The sequence below is a fragment of the Phyllostomus hastatus genome, unplaced genomic scaffold (genome assembly GCF_019186645.2).
Source record: "Phyllostomus hastatus isolate PE091 unplaced genomic scaffold, TTU_PhHast_1.1 phas_scaffold_755, whole genome shotgun sequence".
NCBI classification, from domain to species: domain Eukaryota; kingdom Metazoa; phylum Chordata; class Mammalia; order Chiroptera; family Phyllostomidae; genus Phyllostomus; species Phyllostomus hastatus.
This window is the reverse complement of record NW_025334039.1, coordinates 3616901-3638713: the sequence shown is the minus strand read 5'-3', so window position 1 is coordinate 3638713 and position 21813 is coordinate 3616901. Positions and strand designations below refer to the sequence as shown.

General features: G+C 51.9%; 1 protein-coding gene and 1 long non-coding RNA gene across 2 annotated transcripts; one reads left to right on the top strand and one right to left on the bottom strand.

Moving 5' to 3' along the window:
• Window positions 1-202: 202 nt before the first annotated feature.
• Window positions 203-10402, bottom strand: CKAP4 (cytoskeleton associated protein 4). The gene is made up of 2 exons (XM_045826694.1): window positions 9661-10402; window positions 203-2094 (listed from the first exon to the last, which is right to left on the bottom strand). Exons 1-2 carry the CDS (start codon window positions 10105-10107, stop codon window positions 769-771), a joined length of 1773 nt encoding a protein of 590 aa, XP_045682650.1. The 5' UTR covers window positions 10108-10402; the 3' UTR covers window positions 203-768.
• Window positions 9574-14662, top strand: LOC123810737. Its single transcript, XR_006784303.1, has 3 exons — window positions 9574-9637; window positions 13580-13966; window positions 14561-14662. It is a non-coding gene; the product is annotated as an uncharacterized LOC123810737 (long non-coding RNA).
• The last annotated feature ends 7151 nt before the right edge of the window (window positions 14663-21813 follow it).

Here is a 21813-nt window from a genome sequence, read left to right as displayed (position 1 = left end):
CCCTACCAAGAGGTGACGCAGGTCAGCCACAGGGGACTCTGGGGGGGTGTTGCGCCTTCACATTCAGAACCGTCTGGATTCTTTGCATAGTTACCTTTGAGATCGTGAGATACGATTCGGGAAAGGAAGGAGGCACCCACGCCACGGGAGGCCACGGTCAAGCAGCTGCTTCTCTCCACTGGCCACCGAGGGGCTGCCCCCCGGCTCAGAGCTGGCACTGACGCTGTTTTAACCAGTTTAAAGTGGAAGACAAAACATGAGTGACATCCCCTGAAGACTTCGGCCGGAAGTATAAAAAAAGTAAAATTAATTTTCCCTTAAAGACAATTAGGAAGAAAAATAATGCCTCCTCCCCCCATTTTTTTTTTTTTTTGCACTTGACATCTGCCAGCCAGCCAGGCCTTTTGGAGGTTAATCTGCTTCTGTTAATCCTCGGATGAACCACTACCCTTCTTCTTGGACACCAGAGAGATCCCTGCGAACAGGCACCTCCGATCCCCAGGGGCTGGGCCTCCAGGAAACCCACCAAAAGCAGAAGCAGAGCACTTGAAAAACCAGTGGTGTGTGGTAATCATTGTAAATAAATTAACCGGGCACAGAAACACAAAATGCTGCAGTGTTCCAAGTGTTGCCCACTGCTCTTTAAGAGGGGACAAGAATGTGGGGGGAGGGGGAGGCGCACGGGAGAAAAACAACACTTTTTTTTCTTTTTTTTTTTTGGTCATGAGAAATTGGACTTTCAATCCGCACCCTGAAAACACAATCCACTTAGACTTTTTCATGAATTTTTTCAACTTGCACAAACAACCTATCCAGGTCGCTTCTCAGGTCATCGAGCAAACCCTTGGCGGATTCCAGGTTGTTCTCGTTGGTTTCTATTTTCACTGAGTAGGCCACCAAACTGTCCACGGCAGTCCTGAGCATCTTCAAGTCCGACTCCACTTGGCTGACGGAGGATTTGAGGTGATCGAGGGAGGCAAGTCTGTCCAGGAAGTCCTGAGGAGGCGAGCGGGCCGCCTGGTCCTGACCCAGCAGCGCGTGGACCTGCTCTTGAACCTTCTGGAGCGTGTCCACCGTGCTGGGGAGCTCGCCCAGGCTTCTCTTCAGCTCCTCCACCTCGCTGTAGAGTGCGAGCTGGGCCTCCCCCAGGCTCCTCACGGTGCTGGCCAGGCCACCCTTGTCCGCCTCCTCGGCCGAGGGGCCCAGGCCGTCCAGGCGCTCCTGCAGGGCGGCCAGGCGCTGCTCGCACTCCTCGCTCTTGGCCAGCAGGGCCTCCAGGCTCTCGCCGTGCCGCGCGGAGGCGGTCTGCACGGCCCGGACCCCGTCCTCCACGGTGTGCAGCCGGGAGTCCACGCCCTCGCTCTGTCTCTGGAGCGCCTCCAGGGCGTCGGAGTTTTTGAGAACCCGGTCTTCTTCCGGCCCGAGGGCCTGGGCCTTCAGTTGGCGCAGCTCCTCCTCCAGTCTCCTGATCTCCTCCGGGAGGCGAGCAGCGGACTCCTCGGACTGGGCCACCCGGTCCGTGAGGGCCTGCAACGTGAGGCGCTCCGATTTGGCCGCCTCCTTGAACTTCTGCTGCTCCTGCTTGAGGCTCACCAGCTCCTTGACCTCAGTGTAGACGTCGGACTCCATGGCCTGCAGGATGCTCCTCAGGGTCTCCAGGTCCTTTTCTTTGGACATCTCAGAGGCTTGCATTTCCTTCACAGCTTCCTTCAAGGCTTTCAAGTCCTGCCTGTAGCCCTTGGGGTCTTCCAGGGAGGCGACCTTTGCCTTCACGTCGTTTATTTCCTTCTGGCTCTGCTTCTGGACATCGGTGAAGATGGCGATGTTGTCGTTGATGGACTTGGTGAGCTCCGTCAGCCGCTCCTCCACCGTGTTCTCCAGGGACGTGAAGTCCCGCTCCCGGGCGTCCTTCACCACATGGATCCCGTCCGACAGGTCCTTGAGGATCTCGTTCTGGAGCTTCTGCAGAACCTCGCTGATCCGGTTGATCTCACTCTCCCCTTGCTTCACGACTTTCTCCGTGAGCTCCTGTTTATGTTGGGAGCTTCTCAGGACGGACTCAAAAGCCCCCAGTGTGGCTTGCAGAGACTGCACCTGTAACCAAAGTCCAGATGTTAACTAAGAAGAGCTGAGAGGGTTAGGCAACACAGCTACAGATGTTTTTCTTTTTGTCCATCCGGCTTCCGGGTCCCTCCTCTTCTAAAAGGGCTCCACAACTTTCCTTCAGACAACTGCCCTCACACACACGATCCCTGTGGTTTGGGGGACCAACCTGAGGGCCCCCCTCCAAGTGCTCCAGGGATGGTTTGTAACCCAGGCCTGACCAACCAGCACCCAATTCACCTCGGTCCCCAAAAGTGGAGCCGGGGGTGGGTATGTAGCCTAGAGCCGGCCAAGTCAACACCAGAACTCCCATTAAATCTGGTTGGAAAGAAAACCTCTCCTCCTACAGGGGACTGCTAGCTGCAGAAGGAGGGCAGCCTGGAGCTGAGCTACACAGACTAGCGGAGAAGAACGCAGGTCTAGGAATCAAGCCAGCACAGAGGGAAGCAGAACTGAGAAACAAGATAAGATCAAGGTCTGAAGACACGATTCGAATCCCTGGATACAGCTACACCTGGAGATATCTCCTCTTCAACTCTCGAGTAGTTTGAGCCAGTAAGTTCTCCCCACCCCGCTAAGGATACTTTGAGCTACATTTCTAGCTTTTGCAGGTGAAGGAGCCTCACACGTTTTCACAGGGAAACAAGCTGAGGCACATGGAGACACGGGGCTGGGAGGCCAGAGACAAGGACTCGGAGCTCTGCTCACCCCTCGTAGCTGTGCAGTGAAGTCACTGAAAAGTCACTGTCCTCACCTGCAAAATGGGGGCGGTGGACCAGACGATCCCTCAGCACGCCCGGGCTTAGTGAGTACCTTATGATCCTGCTGGCCATTACACATTCATTGTACATACATTCTACCCTAAACAAGGTCTGAACTGGGAACTACCCCAAGGAGCTGGTTCCACGCACTGAGGAGCTGACAGATGAGTAATGGCCTCGGCTTTATCCTAATCTGGCACACAGGGCCACCTAGAACACTTTCTTGCACGTACACACACACACGCGTGCACACACACACACACACGGGGGGAAAGAACTAAACCTATCGAGTCTTTAGCTCTAATCGCCAGTTCACAGAAAACATACCAGAGACAAACATGCCAGGAGAATACAATCAGCTAAACCCACAAGGTGTAAAGTTCTACAGGACAAGTGACCAAAATCTTCAACCAGTAAATGGCATTTTAAAAGGAACAGAGAGCCCTGGCTGGTGTGGCTCAGTGGACTGAGCGCCGGCCTGCAAACCAATGGGTTGCAGGCCAGGTCCCCAGTAGGGGTATACAAGAGGCAACCACACACTGATATTTCTCTCCCTTTCTCCTTCCTTTCTTCTCTCTAAAAAAAATAAATAAATAAAACCTTTAAAAAGAAAAAAGGAGAAAGACAAGAGACTATTATGGATTGAAAGAAATTTAAGATTCATCGATCAAATGTAATGTGTGGAGTTAAATGGATCCTGATCCAAAAAAAACAATTGTGAAAGAGACATATTTTTGAGAGAATCAGGGAGATCTTATTATGGACTGGATATTAGAAGACAGTCAAGAATTACTGTTAACCAGTGAATGCATAAATAAGCAGAACAACAAATCGATGTTTCTCTTTCCCTCCCTTTCTCCTTCTCTCTCTAAGTAAAAAATAAATTTAAAAAAAGAATTGTTAATTTTGTTAGGGATAATATACGCTTTGTGAAAAAAAAATGAAAACAAAGAAGAGGAAACAAACTTTTGTTTCTTAGAAATAAATCCTAAAATAGTCTGGGTGACCAGATGTGTCAGAGATTAATTTTAAAATTACTGAGTTGACCAAAAATCCATTTCATTTTTTCCATACATTGGCTCTAGTAGTGCTTACTTGTCTTTAACTTCATTTAAAACAATTTTGTTAGACTATGTTGTGACAGCTGTCTTATCAGCTGTGCACCTTTTAAAAATTATCAAAATTGATGAATTTTTGTGCAGCCATTTTTATGTTGAAGATGGAAGAAAATATGCAACATTTTCAGTGTAGTGTGCTTTATTAGTTCAAGGAAGGTAAAATGCAACTGAAACCCAAAAAATGATAGTGCAGGCCCTGGCTGGTATAGCTCAGTGGACTGAGCGCAGGCTGCGAACCAAAGCATTGCAGGTTCGATTCCCAGTCAAGGCACATGCCTGGGTTGCAGGCCACGGCCCCCAGCAACCGCTCATTGATGTTTCTCTCTCTCTCTCTTTCTCCTTTGCCCTCCCTTCCCTCTCTAAAAAATAAATAAATAAATAAATAAATAAATAAATAAAAATGATAGTGCAGTGTATGGAGAAGGTGCTGTGACTGACAGAATGTATCAAAAGCAGTTTGCGACGTTTCTTGGTACAAGTGACATTTTGGCCAGATAATTCTTTGCTATGGGGCTGTCTTGTGCATTGGAAGACGTTTAGCAGTGCCCCTGGCCTCTACCCGCAAGAGGCCAATGGTGGGAGACAACCAACATACTCAAAATATCTAAATCAAGTTATTGGTGAAAATGAAAACCCTGTTTTTTATTTTACAGAAAAAAACATAACGGACTTTTTGGCCAACCCAATAGCTCCTAGTCCACTATCGCCAGGTGTGTCAGGGCAGCTGGCGCCCTTCAGAAGGCCCGGAACCAAACTGCAACAATGTCCGAAGCCCTCCACCCGCTGCTGCCCGCCGAATCCTCCCGGTAAGGACAGGCCAGCCTCTTCGCCCGTGCTGTGGCCGCTCGGAAGACCTGGGCCTTTTCCCAAAACTGACCAACGCTGGAGAACGAGAGGAGCCAGGTGGGGACCCGGCAGGGCAGTGGAGCAGAGTGCTTCCGACCCAGACCACTGCAACAGAGGTGGGAAGGGGTGGGGATCGGATACAACTAGAGAAAAAAGATAATTGCTGAAATTGGGATTCATCATATTGATCTCTCCTTTTGTTGACGCTTCAACACTTCCATCGTACAAAGGGAACAGACACAACAGTGCGGGCTCCAGAAGCAGACTGCCTCCGTCCATAGCCCAGCCTGGGCACTTCCGGCCGTGCGCTCGCGGGCAAGTTACTGAACCCGTCTGTGCCCTGGTTTCCTCTGTGCCCTGGTTTCCTCGGCTGCAGGTCGGGAACAAAGGTCCCCGACTCAGGACTGTTTTGTGAGGATGAAGTGAGCTGATCTACGTAAAGTGCTTACATTGTGCCTAACACCTAGTGAATGATCAGTAAATGGTAACTGTCATCTTCATTATTGTTTCGTCTTTCTTCTAAAGTAGCTCAGAAGTCTGGGGATTCCTAGACCATCTCCAGTTCACTGCCAAAGGCAACACACTTCAGGGACGGGAACAGGACCCCCGGGCTCGAGTTCCAGCCCCACCAATAATAACCAGGGCCGTGAGCACACAGTGGTCACACTCGCTTCCCAAGTCCCAAGCTCCTTGTCTATTAACAAACAGGTTTCCGAAGTCCCTTCTGGCTTCCACACCAGCCTGTGATTTTAAGACAAATTAGACTATGGTTCTCAGGGACTCTAGGATATTAGACAATTTCCCTGCCCAACCAAATATAACCTGAGTAATACAGAACACTGGCGAGAGCTCACCTCTGAAAGTAGGTTATGTAATCACGGTACTTGCCTGCTCTCAGAATAGAGGTGTGAGCAGGTGAGTGCAGTACCTGCAACATGGCAGGCATTCACCAGTGAATGAATCAAAGAATAAATGAATTAACACAGCAAAGTCGAATTCAGACCGAGCTGGTCCATTTCCTCTCTGATCCCTGACTATCACCTACATCCTGGGCTGGCGTTTTACGAATGGCTGGGAAAGGGACTAGATCAGAAATTACGGGTGAAACCAAACCAACCAAGTCCCCACGCTATAAAAAGAACACAGTGTCCCCTTACTGATGCTGTCGGTTGCTCATTTTCACATGCAAAGCCCTTCTTATAACTACCATGCAACGGGTGCATGTATTCCCCCAATATATGCAGGATGCCACTAAGTGGCGGGTGCTGGGCAACATGGCAGAGATAAAGCAACAGCTAAGACAGGACATCTGCCCTCGAGGGGCTCACGACCTGGGGAAGGGGGCGGCGCTGACTGTCACTCAACAGAGCACTCACTGTACACGACAGTTATGCCAAGGACTTCAGCGACATCCTCTCTGACTTTCGGTCAAGATGGCAGCATGAGCACACCACTCACCTCCTCACACAACCACATCAGAATTACAACGAAGATACAGAACAGCCGTCACTCAGAACTGTCAGAAACAGAGTTGAATGGCAGTCTGACAGCTGTGGAATTAAAGAGGCATCACCTCATGACATCCTCCTAATCATCTCCCCAGCGGCTCCCTCTGATCTCCATTTCACAAGCAAGGAGACTGAGAGGTGGCAAAGCCCCGCACCGGAGGGAGTCCCAGCACGTGCAACTGCAGAACCTGGGCTTTAGCCTCTGTGCGATACATGCTCGGGCAGAGGCGCGTTCCAAGTGCACTAAGAGCATCGGAGATGCTCCCTAAACCCAAAGCCCTAGTTCCTGATCCAGAGCCAAATGGGAAAACAAAGAAATACTATCAGTGAACTCACTCTTCAACAAATCACAAGCAGCCTCATTAAATGGCCCCCGCTAGGCCTGGGCCGACTCCTACAATCACTTCAGGCCACCCTGGATCCACCAGGGCAACCTGGGACCTTCAACTCCACCACGTAGGGTCTGGTGTGACCCCGAACGAGTAACTCCAGGCTCAGCTGGCCCAGCTGTGAACTAATAAAGGGTATCTGCCTCAGTGGATGGCTGGGAAACACTTAACAGAATGCCTGGTGTTAATATGTGAAAACTAACTATGAACAACACTGTAGGTATGATACTATGAATAATAGTGAATACTAATTATAGATAATACTGTAAACATATGTCCCAGCTGAGAACCAAACTCCAGCCCCAACCAAGCCTTTTAGCAAGTTTAAAAAGGGTTCAAGCTTAGGTTGTCAGAGGACCCATCACTACTCACTCCTCCATGTGAAATAACTTATTCACTGTCTACCCAGAGGTGCACACACAAGTGACTGCACACTATGGCAAATCCTATACTCTTCTGGGCATGCTCTGACTTCCCAACCAATGGAATGAGCATAAACTGAGCACTACTACTGACCAGGCAAGGCACAGGAAAGACAAACATGAGCAGATGAGTGACGAAAAGTATCCTAGGAGATAAATGTGGGTTGAACCCTAGCCCAGCCACTTACCAGCTGTGTCACTGCGTAAAGTTACTTAGCCTCTTTGTGCCTCGCTTCTCTCATCTGCGAAAGGGGGACAACAGCACAGCTGGCCCCTGAACAAGGCAGGAGTTAGTGGTGCCAACCCCCCGCCCCCGCAGTCAAAAATCCACATATACCTTTTGACTCCCCAAAACCTAACTACTGATAGCCTATTGACTGGAAGCTTTACCAATAACGTAGTCAATTAACACGCACTGTGCATGATATATGTACATATTATATGCTGTATTATTACAGTAAAGTAAGCTAGAGAAAATAAAGTGCTATTAAGAAAATCATAAGGAAAATACATTACAGTGCTGTAGACAGATATCGGGAAAAACCCACATATAAGTGGGCCCATGCAGTTCAGACCCATGTTGTTCCAGGGTCAGCTGTAGTTGCTGTCCCTTGGGGGCTGTTGTGAAAGACATGAGCGAACCATAAATATGATGCACTAAATAAGAGCTTGATGACAATGCTAAATTAAAAGGAAGGTCACTATCTTCCATAGTGATCGCTCGTTCAATACTTCTATTGCCAGGGAGATGCTTAAAAATCTAGATGGGACCCTCCCCTGTATAGACGAACAAACTAAGCTCCAGAGAGGAAAGTAATCTGTGTGCAGCTGTGCCGTGTGACGGAGAAGGGGTGGGAACCAGAAAGGAAAGAACAGGAGGGACAGGGCGGACTCAGAGAATAAAGCCCAATTTCTTCAATCTGGATTCATGACCTCCCTCCCCTATTGGGGCCTCAGTTTCAATCACCCCTCACAACTTCCTGTTGCTTGTCATAGGCAGAGTAGCCACCTGCTGTCCCTCAAACATGCTCAAGACTGTCCACTGCTTGTGTGTTCCTCATGCCTTCGCTGAAGTTATGGATCACCAACGAGATCGCGACTGACCACCCGGATAAGACAGAGGCCTAGGCAAACCCCACACCCTCTCCCTTCTGGACACTCCCCCAGTTCCCCTGGATGGAAACCCACTTATGTGCAGCTTCACAAATATGATTTGTGTCTTTTCTGCTTCCTACCATCCACAGGGCCTACTCGAAGCCATGTGACTATCAGACTTCAATAAATATTATGACTGATGAGTAAGGGGGTGGACGACGGGGAGGAAAATGGGAGCCTAGTGATTCCGCCCCAGCAGCACGTCTATTTTCTTAGGAATGATTTCACATTCGGGACAGGCAAAGCACCACTGCCTACTTGACTCAAAAGTCACCTCCCGCGGCCTGCAGCCCGAGCAGGCTGACTCATCCTAGTTGCTCTGCCTGTCTGAAGAGCAAATGCCGAGTCCTGCGTACTCTGCAAAAGTGGAAAGGGACCTGGCAAGACAGACAGCATGCTGGGAAAAGGAGGCAGCAGTTTCGGGCTCCTGAGTGGTGGCGGGATTTTTTGTTTCATGAGGCAACCAGCTTCCATTGAGCAATGACATTAAGTGGAGGACGGAGGAGGAGGAATGAGATTTGAGGGAGTTGCGCTCGGTGTGGAAAAACACAGACGAGTGCACGCCAAGCGGCTCTGTGTTGAAAGTTGGGTCCATCCACACACCTGCCATAGGCCCCTGCGGACCCCGAACTGGGCGGGGGCCTAGCCATTCTCATGCAGTCTGCCATGCACCAGCTGGGGTCTTGATCCATTGACTTAATCTAACCCTCAGTTTTCTGGTCTGGAAAATGGAGTCGAAACTGCCACCACCCTCCCGCCTCCCAGAGGTACTATGACAATTAGATAATAAGTGAGTAAACCTTCTAAATACCATATAAGTGGTATTATTCACCCATATGGCTTACTATTCTTGGCCTTTCCTTTCATCTAAAGCTGTACTGTGCTGCTTCCAAAAGCCCACATGGGTACCTTGGTCCGATAAAGGACGAAGGGGCCTGAACACATGTACCACTTCGTTGGAATTTCGCAAATGAACACTACTAAATTTTCCTTCCCCAGGCTCCGGGTCTATTAAAAACTGGCTCAGATGTCTCCCACGGGGAAGGCTGAGGTGCCTGCGGCCTTGCCAGAGGCTTCCAGGGATGCGCTGGCTTCCAACCTCCTTTCCAGAGAACTCTGCCCACTCAACGGTCCCTAACCCAGAAAGAACGGGCTCCCCAAAGCCTCCGGCTTCCTTACAGGTCACCGCTAGTGTCCTGTGACAGGCCCTCGGCCCACCCTCCCGGCGGTCCATCCCTCGAGGCCGATCCCTCCGCAGCCATTACCAAGAGGGTCTGGGGACAGCCTGGGGACTCGGGAGCCGGACGGGGGTGCTGGGCAAAGACGTGGCTGTAGGTACGGGGGCCGGGGGTACCCACCTTCTGCTCGACGCCCTGCAAGCCCTGCCCCAGCTCCTCCCGCTGCCGGGAGAAGTCCTGGTGGCTGCGCCGGACCTGCTGGACCTCCTCCAGGACGTGGTGCACACACCACCCGGAGAAGGCGGCCGCCGCCACCAAGGCGAGGTAGAAGAGAAAGTTGAGCACCCGGCCGAGCCTGCGCGAGCAGGACGCCGAGGACGAGGCGGCGGCAGCGGAGGAGGAGGAGGACTTGCCGCCGCGGTGGCCGCCCTTGCCGTGTGCCTGGTTCTGCGGATGCTGCGGCGGGTGCTGCGGCGGGTGCGGCGCGGGCGGCGGGTGCGGCGGCTGCTGGGGCGCCGGCGGCTTCTTCGCCACGTCATCCGCGCCGCCCGACGGGTGGGCGCCCTTCTCCGAGGGGCTCGCGGCTCCGTGGCCGCCCTTGGAGCCCCTTTGTTTGGCCGAGGGCATGGCGGGCGCGGCGGCGGAGGCCGCGGGCTGCGAGGCGAGCGAGCGGGACGCGCGGCCCGGGACACTTCCTCGGGTTCCCCCGGGGCAGGGCGAGCGGCACGCGGCGCAGCTGGCGTCGGAGCGGCCGAGAGAGAGCGACCGGGCGGGCGGCGAGGAAGGAGGCCGGCCGAGGGAGGAAGGAGGAGGGGGCTGGCTTCGCCGCCGCGGCGCCGACCCCGCCCCCCGGGAAGGGAGGCCGGGAGCGCGGAGCGGGGAGAGCCTGCCACGCACGCGGGGGCGGGGGCGGCCCCTCCCCCTGCGCCACGACCCCACGGAGGGAGGGCCGGGAAGGGGTGGCCCCGCGGGATCTACGGGGGCGAGAAGGGGCCGGTCCGGGTCTACGGGGGCCGGGGTGGTGATGGAAATGGAGGTGGAGGTGGGCGCGGCCTTGGGGCGGGGGCGTGACCGAGCGGGGTCTGCGGGGCCGAGGGGTGAGGGGCGGCCAAACCGGGACCTCGGAGCGGCGGAGCTGGGGAGCGGGGTGGAGGGATGGAGGGGGGGGCCTCGGGCGAAGTGACGGAGGGAGGAAGAGCGGCCGGGCGGGGTCTGCGGAGCCCGGGGGCGGGCAGCCTAGGTGGTCAAAGGGAGAAGGACTGGTTGGACCGGGTCGGAGACTGGCGACTGGGCGGGTCCACAGGGGCCTCAGGGGTAGGCGGCCGACGTGGGGGTGGCCTGGCGGATGGGACGGAGGAGAGCCTTGCAGTGGGCCAAGCGCGAACCCCCCTTCCTTCTCGACCCGTGAGCGAAGAGGAAGTGAAGGAGGGAGCCCCGTTTGCCCTGCCCGGACCGGGAGTGGGAGTAAGGAGGCGGGAACAGACCCCCACCATTCCTTCCCACTGGGAGTTGGGGCATCCCTGCCCCCTACTCCGTGCCATCCTCCAAGCCCGCCACGGGTCTGGGCCTTGTCTCATCCCCTGGGTTTGAAGGCGGAGGCCGAAAGGGCTGTCTGTATAAAACCCAGTCAACCCCGAAGGGCATGATTGGGACAGTGAGCAAAGATTCTTGGACTATGTGAAGTCTCTTCGTGGAAACACACGTATTGAGCGTCCCTTCAGCCAGGCAGCCCACTGTCAACGCTGTTGTCTTTTTTTCTGAAGCCCTGCCAACTGCGTTTTGTCTTTGCACCCCCTCCCCCACGCCCCCCACAGTCTGTCAACAGCCCCTACTAGGGACCAGCCTCAGAGCACTGACAGGGAGGCAGAGAGGGTTGTCGCACCTACTTTGGTAGAAGGAAATACAGTAATGTCAGTATTGTGCTTAGCAACTTACACGTGTTCTTAAAACCTCAAAAAACTTCCCAAGGTAGGAATTATTTTACCCATTTTAACGGAAGGAAACTGAGGCTGAACCAGCTACCCCAAATGACTGGCTTAAAGTCACCTTCAGCGGCTTCTTCCAGAGCCTGTGCCGTTTAATCGCTTCAGAGTGGGAAGGAAACGTGGCCCCGTGGAAATGAAGCAACTCGCTCCCTCTCACTAAGGCTAGTTGGTGCTGGGGCAGGGGCCGGACTCCACTGCTTTCCTCCTGAACCTGGTTCCTGGTGTGTGCCCGGCACTGGGTATGCCTAGCAATGTGCTGTAAGGAACACGGATCCTTCTGCCTGTTCTCCCCATTCTGGTTTTAAGAAACATTCCCTGTCCTTAAGGCCTAGTTCAAATGCCACCTCTTTCATGATGCCTTCCCTGTCACACCACCTGGTACCTCTCATGGGACTTAGAAACAGCAAATGATTGAACATATGTGTATGTTCCATGTAGCAAACCTCTGTTCAGGTCCCGCTATGTGCCAGACAGACGTCTGCAAACTATTAGAGTCCCCCCTCCTTGGGGACAGGAAGCAACCATTGCTTACATTTCTCTTTGTGTCTCACCTTGTAAGGTGCTTTTTAGAATCTACAGTGAATGAGCCCTGACCAATGTGGCTCAGGGGGTTGGAGCATCGCCCTGTAAGCCAAAAGGTCGCTGGTTCACCTCGTGGTCAGGACTCATGCTTAGGTTGCGGGAGAAGCAACTGATCAATGTTTCTCTCTCGTCTCCCTCCCTCCCTTCCCCCTCTCTAAAATCTGTGAGTATATCCTTAGGTGAGGGTTTAAAAAAATCTACAGTGAATGAATACACACATGTGTGCCTACCCTCAAGGGGCCTGCATTACATTTGGAAAAATGTGCAGAAACATTTTGAGGCTAAAGTAGCTGGTTGAGAACATAAATGCTAAGGGAACTTGGAAAGCAAACCACTGGGTTGTACTTGGGGAAGTCTTCTTGAGCAGAATGCTCTTGAGCAAAGCCTCAAAGAATGGATTTGCATAGAAGGAGGGCAGAGAGGATATTTCTGTGGCCGGAAATGGGGTAAGCCCAGGCCACCTGTCTGATAGGAAGGGTGTGAGCTGCGCTATAGGGAAGAAAGATACGATCTGGGTGGAGTGGGCCCAGATTGCAAAGGTCTGTATAAACCAGCCAGTCAGCCAGGCTGAAGAGTCACAGTGTGGGAGGGCAGAGTAAATTACAATAAGTTCTAGAAATATAATCATCTGCCCCACACAGGTTCAACAGGGCACACGACTCTGACCCTGACTGGGAGGTGGGGAGAGGATGGTAAAAGAAAAAAAAAACCCACTAACTCATCAGAAGGTGCTAGAAAACCCTTATTTAGAAACTTCAGCTAAGTTCGGACTGTGTTTAGAATCTCTAGACACAGAAAGAGCCATCATCCTTCACGCAGTCATCCGTGTCAGGGAAGAGACAGCAATAACTGGCAGAGCTGCTCTGGGGGGCCAGCCACACGCTGGCCTGGGAGGCAGGAGCCCAGCTTTGTTAGCCTTAGTTCTGCCACCAAACTGCGACCTTGAAAAGCGTACTTAACCTCGACTCTGGATTTCAAGGTCGCCCCTTCTGCATCTCTAAAGGCCTTTCTTATTACTAATCTACGTCTTAGAGAAAATCGTCATCTGATTTTTGTCAGAAATAATTAAATATTTAAATGCTTTTACGTTGATTTAGACTGTAGGCCAGATATAAAAATGGGAGGTTTTTCAGCTCTGACTCTACGGAGCCCTGGATGGATAGAGGGGAGGAGGAAGGGTCTGATACTGTTTTCAGTTTCCCTCCTTCCTCCTTGCCCTCTGGGAGGTAGTGAGTGCAGTGGTTAAGACACAGGGTCTGGAATAGGCTGACCTGGGTTCAAAGTCAGCGTCATGACAGACTGGGGAATGTGACCTCTCTGAGTCTCTGTGTCTTCATCTGTGAGATGGGGTTATGAGAACTGCTTCCCCGGGTTGTAGTGAGGATTCAATGAGAGGCACCATATAATACTGGGCACAGGAGAGGGTTCACTGAATAAAGAGGCCAGCTAACACAATTCCGGAGTCATTGCGGGAAAGTGTAGCTGCACAGACCTTCTGTGTCTAGGTTTCAATGATTTTCTTTCATCCCTAGTTCTCGGAGCTCCCAGCACCATATGAGGCTCACAGACCACAGGCTCTGATGTGTTTCGCTTGAAAAAGCAGGCAGTGTTTTCCTCTGAAGCGTGGTTCCAGTGCGGTGTTTGGCTGCGGCCAGAGGAGGAGGTTGTAATTAGTCGTGAAAGTGCATCTTCTAGGACAGGAAGGCACCGGCGGGTCTTCACGGAGGTTTCCATTCTTCTGCCCCATTTTCCGAGTCAGCACAGCACGCATTTGGAGGAAGTTGCCCTTCCTTTCCTCTGGATTTATTCTCCTCCACCCCTTTTCCTCTTCATCCACCCTCAAGAGTGTTGGATGATTCCCCAGCTTGTGCAAAGCCTCTTCAGGACGTCGTTGGACTGCGTGGATCATAAATTATAAGGTAGAGCTCTGTAAGCCTGCAGCCCTCTGGGTTTTCCGCACTTCAGTTAGAATGCCTGAATAGGAAGCCCCTATGACTGCAAGCTGCCTCTTCTCTGATCCAGGTTGATAAGACCCACCCGACCCCTCTGCCCAGGAGCCAAGGTGTGAGCCTGAATGCCCTGCAGACAGGGTATGTACTAGAGGTGGGGGCCTCCCTGATTGTCTGGCTCAGCTAGGATCTCCCCCTCCTCCGCCCCACCAGCCTCCAGGTTCACACTCCCAGCAGCTCCCCAGCTTCAAATCCTGTAGCTCCATGCAGTAGAGGAATTATGTCTTGGAGCTCCTCCCCGCACCCTGTGTGGCTTCCAGACCACAGGCTTCACCTCACCGAGTCCCAGTTTGTTAAGGTAACCATGGCACCTTACATTGTAGAGGCAACGTGCATATTAAATTGCTTTTCTCTCCACAACTGCTGTGCTCATAGCCTTCCTCACCCCCGCCCGTGCCAATACCATCCATTTTGTTGCTCAGGGACGATCCCAGACTCCTCTCTGTCACCCAATTCCCCCACACCCAATGCAGCCTATTAGCAAATCTCGCCTTTTCCTTCCAGATAGCTCCAGCACCTCCCACTTCTCACGACCCGCACCGCCTGCTACCACTGATCCAAGTCGCCACCAGCTCACGATTGGACCATTTTTTTTTTTAAACCAAGTCTACTTTTTAAAAAAAGATTTTATTCATTTATTTTTAGAGAGGGAAGGGAGGGAGAAAGAGAGAGGGAGAGAGAAACATCAATGTGCGGTTGCTGGGGGCCGTGGCCTGCAACCCAGGCACGTGCCCTGACTGGGAATGGAACCTGCGATGCTTTGGTTCGCAGCCTGCACTCCATCCAACGATTGGACTCTTGAAATAACATCTCACTGACCTCTCTGCTGAAGCACCTGCTGCCCCGTGGCCTCTTTTCAACGCACGAGCCAGACAACACACGATCCCTGGAAATGTGTCAGACCATGTCACGCCCTCTTCTAAAACCCTGCAGTGACTTTCCAAGTCACTGGGAGTAAAAGGCAAAACTTTGGCAATGACCTCCACAGCCCCCATGTTCTGCCCCCTGCTGCCCTATCTGATCCCACCCCCTCTCACTCACCCCCGGACCCCCGGCATCAGACACGGAGGCCGCCCCATTGCTCCTCAGTGTGCCAGGCATGGTCCGCCCTTGAGCCTGTTACAGTTTTGTTCTCTGTGCCTGACGAACTTGACCGCCCCCACTGACCCCTTCCACTTTGCAGTGTCCTTCTTGTCCTCAGGTCAGAGGTCATCTCCAGGCGTGCTCTTCCTGGACCATCTTTGTAACAACTGCCCACCGTGAGACGCTTCCTTTCCCTGCCTTATTTTTCACTGGAGTCTTCATTTCTCTCTCACCTACTACAGAGTTGCAGGTTTAATTATTATTGCCTGTCTCTTTTCATTAGATTGTCAGTTCCACGTGTGGGAACTTTATTTAGCTCCGTCTTTTATCCCCAGTACCTAGAACAATGTCTGCTGCAAGAATAAAGGTTATGAATTTCATATTATTCAAGTCCCTCCAGGTAGAGCCTTCTTTGCCCTGAGACAGTCACAAGGAAGGAGTATGCAGGGAGGAGCCCAGTGAGGAAGGACCTCCTAGAACTTCTGTGGTGTGACGGTGGGAACGATGGTGACGGTGGTGATGGCCATGGTGATGGGGCCGGTGATGACGAAGAAGGGGTGGGTGCCAGCAACATGAGGCTGCAGGGGTGCTGCAACATCACAGCATGTCGACGTCTGCCAGTCGCTCACTGTTGGCCGGCACCCCGCCCGGAGCCCACTGTGTGTCACCTCCTTCTGTCCTCAGTGAGCCTCTGGTGTTGTTGGCACTGCGGGTGTGCTGATCCAGTGTACCCGTGAGGGTGGACAGCTCACACAATGTGACACGATTTGAGAATGGCAGGAGTCAGGCCGGAATCTAGGCAGCGGCTCCTGGAGCTCGCGCTCTCGACCAGTGCAGGGATGTATATAGTCAGATGCGAGGGCAAAGGGAAGTTCGTCCAAGGCCGGCCAGCCTTGGGGGAAAACCCAGACTGCTGATGAGCACTCAATGCATCTCATACTGGGAAGGCTTGGGCAGGCCTGTAGCTCAACCTGACACTGGTAGTTCACTCCCACAACGACTCCCTCTCACCACGCCGCTGCACATATCACATACGTAATGTGTAATGAGAGTCCCTGTGTTCACAAGGCATTAAAAAGCCCTTCAGGATTGGACCCCTTCTCCAGCCTCATTTCTCCCTCAAATCCCTTCCTTCTCTGTGTAGCCAGATGGAACGTCCCTACGGGGCCCTAGTGTGCCACATTCTCCAAGGAACTCAGCTTCCCTGATGCTTTTCCTGCCCCCACCCCTGGCCTGCATAAGTGTCCCTCCTGGGTACCCCCTCAGCGCCCAGAGAGGTGATAGCACTTAGGTGATCTAGTGTCTATTTGTAGTACTTCACTGCCATCCACACTAGAGCTTTCAGGGCAGATACTGATCTGCTCCTTTTCTTATCCCCAGTGCCAGGTAATTTGCCTGGATTATAGGAGGCGCTTAATGCATAATGGATGGAGATAGCAGTGCATAACTTACAATGCTAGGCTTCTCGTTTGCAGCATTCCACACTGCCAGAGTGCCCACTCCTCAGGGGGTGGGGTATTGGGAAAGGACCAGAGTTTGGAAGTTCAGTAGAAGTAGGTGTTATGTGGAAATGCAGTGTGTTAGGACAGGTTCAGATAGCACGTTACAAATGTATGTTGCTAATTTAACCAAAAAGTAGAAGGGGCATGTGGATACGATGGGTGACTGAGTGAATGGGATGGAGAAGTTGCTATAAAAACCCTACTCCTCAGAGACCGTTTTCATCAGTCCCCAGCCTTACTCGGGAATCTCCCATAACCCCTCATTAGAATCAACTCACAATGACCAGGAGGGTGTTCGTGGGAAGGGGGTGTGGGCACTGTGCCCCCGCTCCCAGTGGGGAGTCTCTGCAACCTACCTTCCCTGCCCTACAGCCAGCTGCCAGCCTGTGCTGTTCAGCTCCTTCTCCCCAGCCCTCCAACCTGACGTCCCAACCTCCTCCCCCTCTAGGAAAATCGAGTCCCTGACCACCTGTCCCATCCCCCCACCATCCCATCCTTTGGTCCCTCCATCATCTGAGTTCCTCCGAATGAAGAGTAATAAGGCTACGGATTGGGTTGGATGCCATCTGGAAAACTAATTCAGTTGTATGGTTCTGGAATGTTCTCTGACTCCTCTGAATCCACATTTATAGAGTAGGATGAATACTGCGCAGGGTTCGTGGAACGTAATGCATATGAAAAAGACTATTGTAAATGAAGTTACATATACATAGGTATTATTATGGGTCCACTAAATAAACCCAGCCCCCCTATAATTCAGAGCCCCCTCTGGATAGTTTCTCTATAGAAAAAAGTGAAATAGTGTCTATAACCCATGGCTTATAGTACCAATGGCCTGGGGTTGTGATGAGGTTTCCGTCAAATAATATCAGTAAAGCGTCCAGAAGGCTCTATCTCAGCGGCCTGGAGATTACTGTGTGATTAGTGTGGTACTCCCACCAGGCCGTGGGGCCTTCGGGGGCAAAAACCTGTCTGCCTTGTTTGTGGCCCTGTTCTTAGCGCTTATTGTTGGGTGCATAATTGACACTGAGAAATTATTCTATTCCATTCACACATCGAACAAATTTGAGCATCCGACTTAGGCAAGAGGGCTAGAGCGGTGAGCAGTCTGAAATCCCTGCCCTCCCGGAGTTCTCCCACCGGCAAGGGAGATCAGGCAGCAGTGCATTGGTAGATACAGTACCGAGGTAGCGCTCAGGGGGAGCCAAGTTGGGGGGTGGGGGGGGACAGGAAGTCTGTGGAACTGGAGGGAGAGTGGTCAAGGAGACCTCTGAGAAGGTGTCGTCTCCATGCGGAAGCAAAGGAAGTGAGGGAGACAGCCACGCAAATATTGGAAGAAGAGCCTTCCAGGCGGAGAAAAGAGCGCACGCAAAGGCCCTGAGGTGCATTTGAGAGCCAGTGCAGCTGGGGCAAGTGAACGGTTCAACAAACATTTATGAAGCCTCCACTTTTTATTGAATAAATGAATAAATGAGCTCAATGCCTAGCATGTACCCACATGTCGCTGTTTTTATTATCATTGTCATTATTACTATTATGTCTGGATTTCCTCCATCCCACCTCCCAATACCTAAACCAAGACCGGGCACCTAGTAAGAACTCAGTAACTGTTCTGTGAACTGAGTCTCACTGTCCTGTGTAGACGGGTGTCCTCCACCATCGACACCTGGCTATCCCTTGAAGTTTAGCTGCACTGGAGACATACTGTTTTCTCACACTGGCCTTTGCTCTGAAAATCCCTAGGCCTTAAAGTGATAACAGGATTTATATAAACACACTATTATATCAATTCGGTTGAATTTCTCAACCTTCAGAAAGATAGAGAGGGAAGTCAAGCTGTTGTTCCAGTTGTGTGACTTCCGATCAGTTCTGGGCCCCTTCCCTTCATAGGGACCCTTAAGAGGAGTGGCCAGCGCCTGGGCTCTGGGCGGGCCCAGCATCGTCATTGGCTCTGAGGGGACGTCACCTGAGACCCCACCCGCCTGAACTCAGGGTCTGCTCTTGGCAGCTCAGATTTGCGTCTGAAAAGGCTTCAGCCTGGAAGTGAGTGGTCGGGAGTGTGGGAACTCTGCAGCTCACCAGGAAACTTTCCAACCTGATGATCGTCTCAGTAATTATGGAAACTTGTCCAGTGTGTGGAAGAGATTGAGAGTCACTAATGAACTAACGAACTCCTCCCTGAGCCTCTGCCAGCTGGGAGATGTCAAGTCTCTTAGAAAGGAGGCTCCTTAGGACAGAGGATACTCTTTTCTCAGGGCGAGGAAGTCAGTATCACTGTCTAATTTAAGCCCCTCTTGTTCCTGTGAAGCTAGGTCCCCTTGTTCTTTCTTCAAGGGGAAAAAAAAAATACCATCCCTCTCTTGATCTGTTTCTCTGATGTCCAGGGAGGGCAAAGCAGACAAGAACTCTATTCATAAGACGCTTTCAGTTCAGTCGCCACGTGACTCAAAATGCATTTGTTTCCCTTGCAGCTCGAGCCCCTCCATCTGTCTTCCAGGGGCTTCCCAGGCACCTGTCCTAAGGCCAGGGCTTTTGGCATGTGATCAGTGTACAAAGCAGGAGGGCCCTTCTTTTCCTGTCCCAGTGTTTTCTCTCATTGTTCCCGAAATAATACCCTCCACTGTGGGCAGGCAGGCCCCTCTCTCTCTCTCTCTGCCCCCCATAGTACCCCGCAAGTCCTGCTTTCCAGAATGAACAAGCTCTTTCCTCCTCTCCGCACAACCCAAGGCTGCCCTCCCAGGAAGAGAACACCAGCTTCAGAGTAAGAATAGCATTCTCACTTTAGAGAAAAGTAAGGCGGGGCCCGGAGTGTTTTAGCAATTGGCCTGAACTCACACCTCTCATCCCTATCAAGAGTCGAGGTTGGAGACCACCTTGTGTGTGTGATTCCAAATTCCTCTCCCTTTTTCACCAGCCCCTGCTGTTTTTTGGATGGGTGACCTCCAAGAAATTCTAATTAGGACGCAATTCTAAAATAATAAATATGTGGGGTACACGTGTAACACAGGGCGGTGTGGAAAACCGGTTTTAAATGAGCACTGTGCAGAGGCCACTTCCAAAGGAGCTGTCCAACAGGAGTGACACCAGGAAACATTTGCCCAATCACCGAGTGACTGTCAATGACACAAAATTAGAGCAGGAGGGTCTTCTGAGAAGTAATGGCATTTTTCATCCTTGAGTAAGGAGATTCTTCGCTCTGTAGGCAGATTTGCATGAGATTTTTTAATAAAAATGACTACACCTGTGTGTGTGTGTGTGTGTGTGTGCGTGCGCGCATTTTCCCACAACAGCTGCCCTTGCTTTATATGCTAAACTGCCCAGGGGCTGAGATTATCTTTGCTATTGAGCCCAGGTGCCAGATAGGGAAGCCCGATTTTGCCTCTGCCAAGCTTATGAAGGCAAGAGCTTTGTGAGGTTCAAAGCATCTCTCCGCCTTTCTAAGGAGAAAGGGTACCTTTCCAAAAAAGGTGCAGCTTCTCTGAAGGTTTCGAGACCCCGGGGATTGAAGGACACCTTAGACCTCTTTCCCGCTCTCACCCTGACATGTATTTGCATGTTTTCTCTAGAAATGTCTTGCGTTATTAGTTCTTCTCAAAGGTGGCTTAACGCAGGCATGGCTGGAGCCAAAGCCTCACTCAAGAGGAAGAAGGGAGAATTAAGGTGTCAGGCGCTGAGCGAGACATTTTTATCATTGATTTCCCGAGGAATCATCACCACCCTCTTAGACAAATATTATTAGAACCGTTTAGGACAGAAAGATGCGACTCCAAGAGGACCAGCAATCTACCCCAGTAACACAGCTTGCAAGTGGCAGAAATGGGTTTGAAACCTTCATCTGCCCAAGTCCAAAGCCCATGTTTTTTCTACTCTGCTCTCAGAGGCTTCCTGGACCTACAACTAAATCCGTCTGGGCATGGACACCTCTCTCAATCTGCTCCCTGTTCTTCTGACTAGCTGTCTCCACCGCCATGGCCTGCACTGGCAATGCCCAGGGAGCATCTGAAAAACAGATAAACCCTTGCCTTGCGTCAAACCTACCAATGACAGAGCCAAGGCATGGGTGGTTCTTTTAACTCCCCCATCAACGTGAGACAGGATAGTAAGAAGCAAGGAAAATTCCTTGGAAAGTGGGATAGGGAAACTGAGGCAGAAAGCTGAACATAATGGCGGAGCAGTTTGCAGCCAGATGCAGACAGTCGCCTCCCCGGAGATAACATCTAGGCCTCAGTTGCGTTTCAGCTCCAGGCCCAGAAAAGCAGCAAAACCAGGTGGGCAAGCCCAGAAGAACCAACTGCAATGACTAAAGACTCCTCGCCCTGTCACTGACCAATCAGTGGAGACCGTGACCCTAAAAAGGCACACCTAGAGGACGGATGAATGTGCTACTGAGATCCTCGCCCTGAGTCCCAGCTAAAAGCCTCAAGCTAAAGGACCCAGCACATGCACTCCCCCTGGGGAGCAGCCCAGGCCATTCCCGTCTGCCTCCCCACCTCCTTCTTCACAGGCACTGCGTCTGGTGGGCAGCTGGCAGCGCATCCCAGGCTAACCCCCTGAACCTGTCTTCCCCGGGAGCTCAGGCGGCCCGGCCTGGGCTCTCCTGTGATTCCTCTATGCTGAGCCCTTCCTTGTTTCACTGTCCCTGCTTTAATAAATGGATCCTCATAGTCACCTGGACTCGGGTTGTAAAATCTCTCCTGTGTGAAGACAAGAACCCACACACTACAGCGGGCCTGAGGCAGACCCACTCAGGACCAGGCCCCTGAGTGGTAATAAACAGGCACATCCATCCCTAGTTAAGAATCACTACGATATATGGACCCTTTATTCCAGACAAACTCTACCACCTAGTAGCAGCTTGCAGTTCCCCGATTCCTCGTCATTTCTGAGACCGGCTTCCTAAGCTAAGCAATTTCAGCAACGCTCCCCGCTCCTCTGCACCACCTCACCTCTCCACCAATCAGAATTCTTTCATCTTTACAAATCTGAGGAAGGGAGGCTTCCATAGTGTTAAAAGTTTAGGGAAAATGACCAATTCAGATGCTCAGCTCACCCACCCATTATGACAAGTTACAAATGAATTAAATCACTGAATACAAGAGTTCCAAGCCCAGTCAAGCAGGGAGGGAATAAAAGTTTTAAATGAATGGGGGAAAAGCATGGAGCATGGAAGAA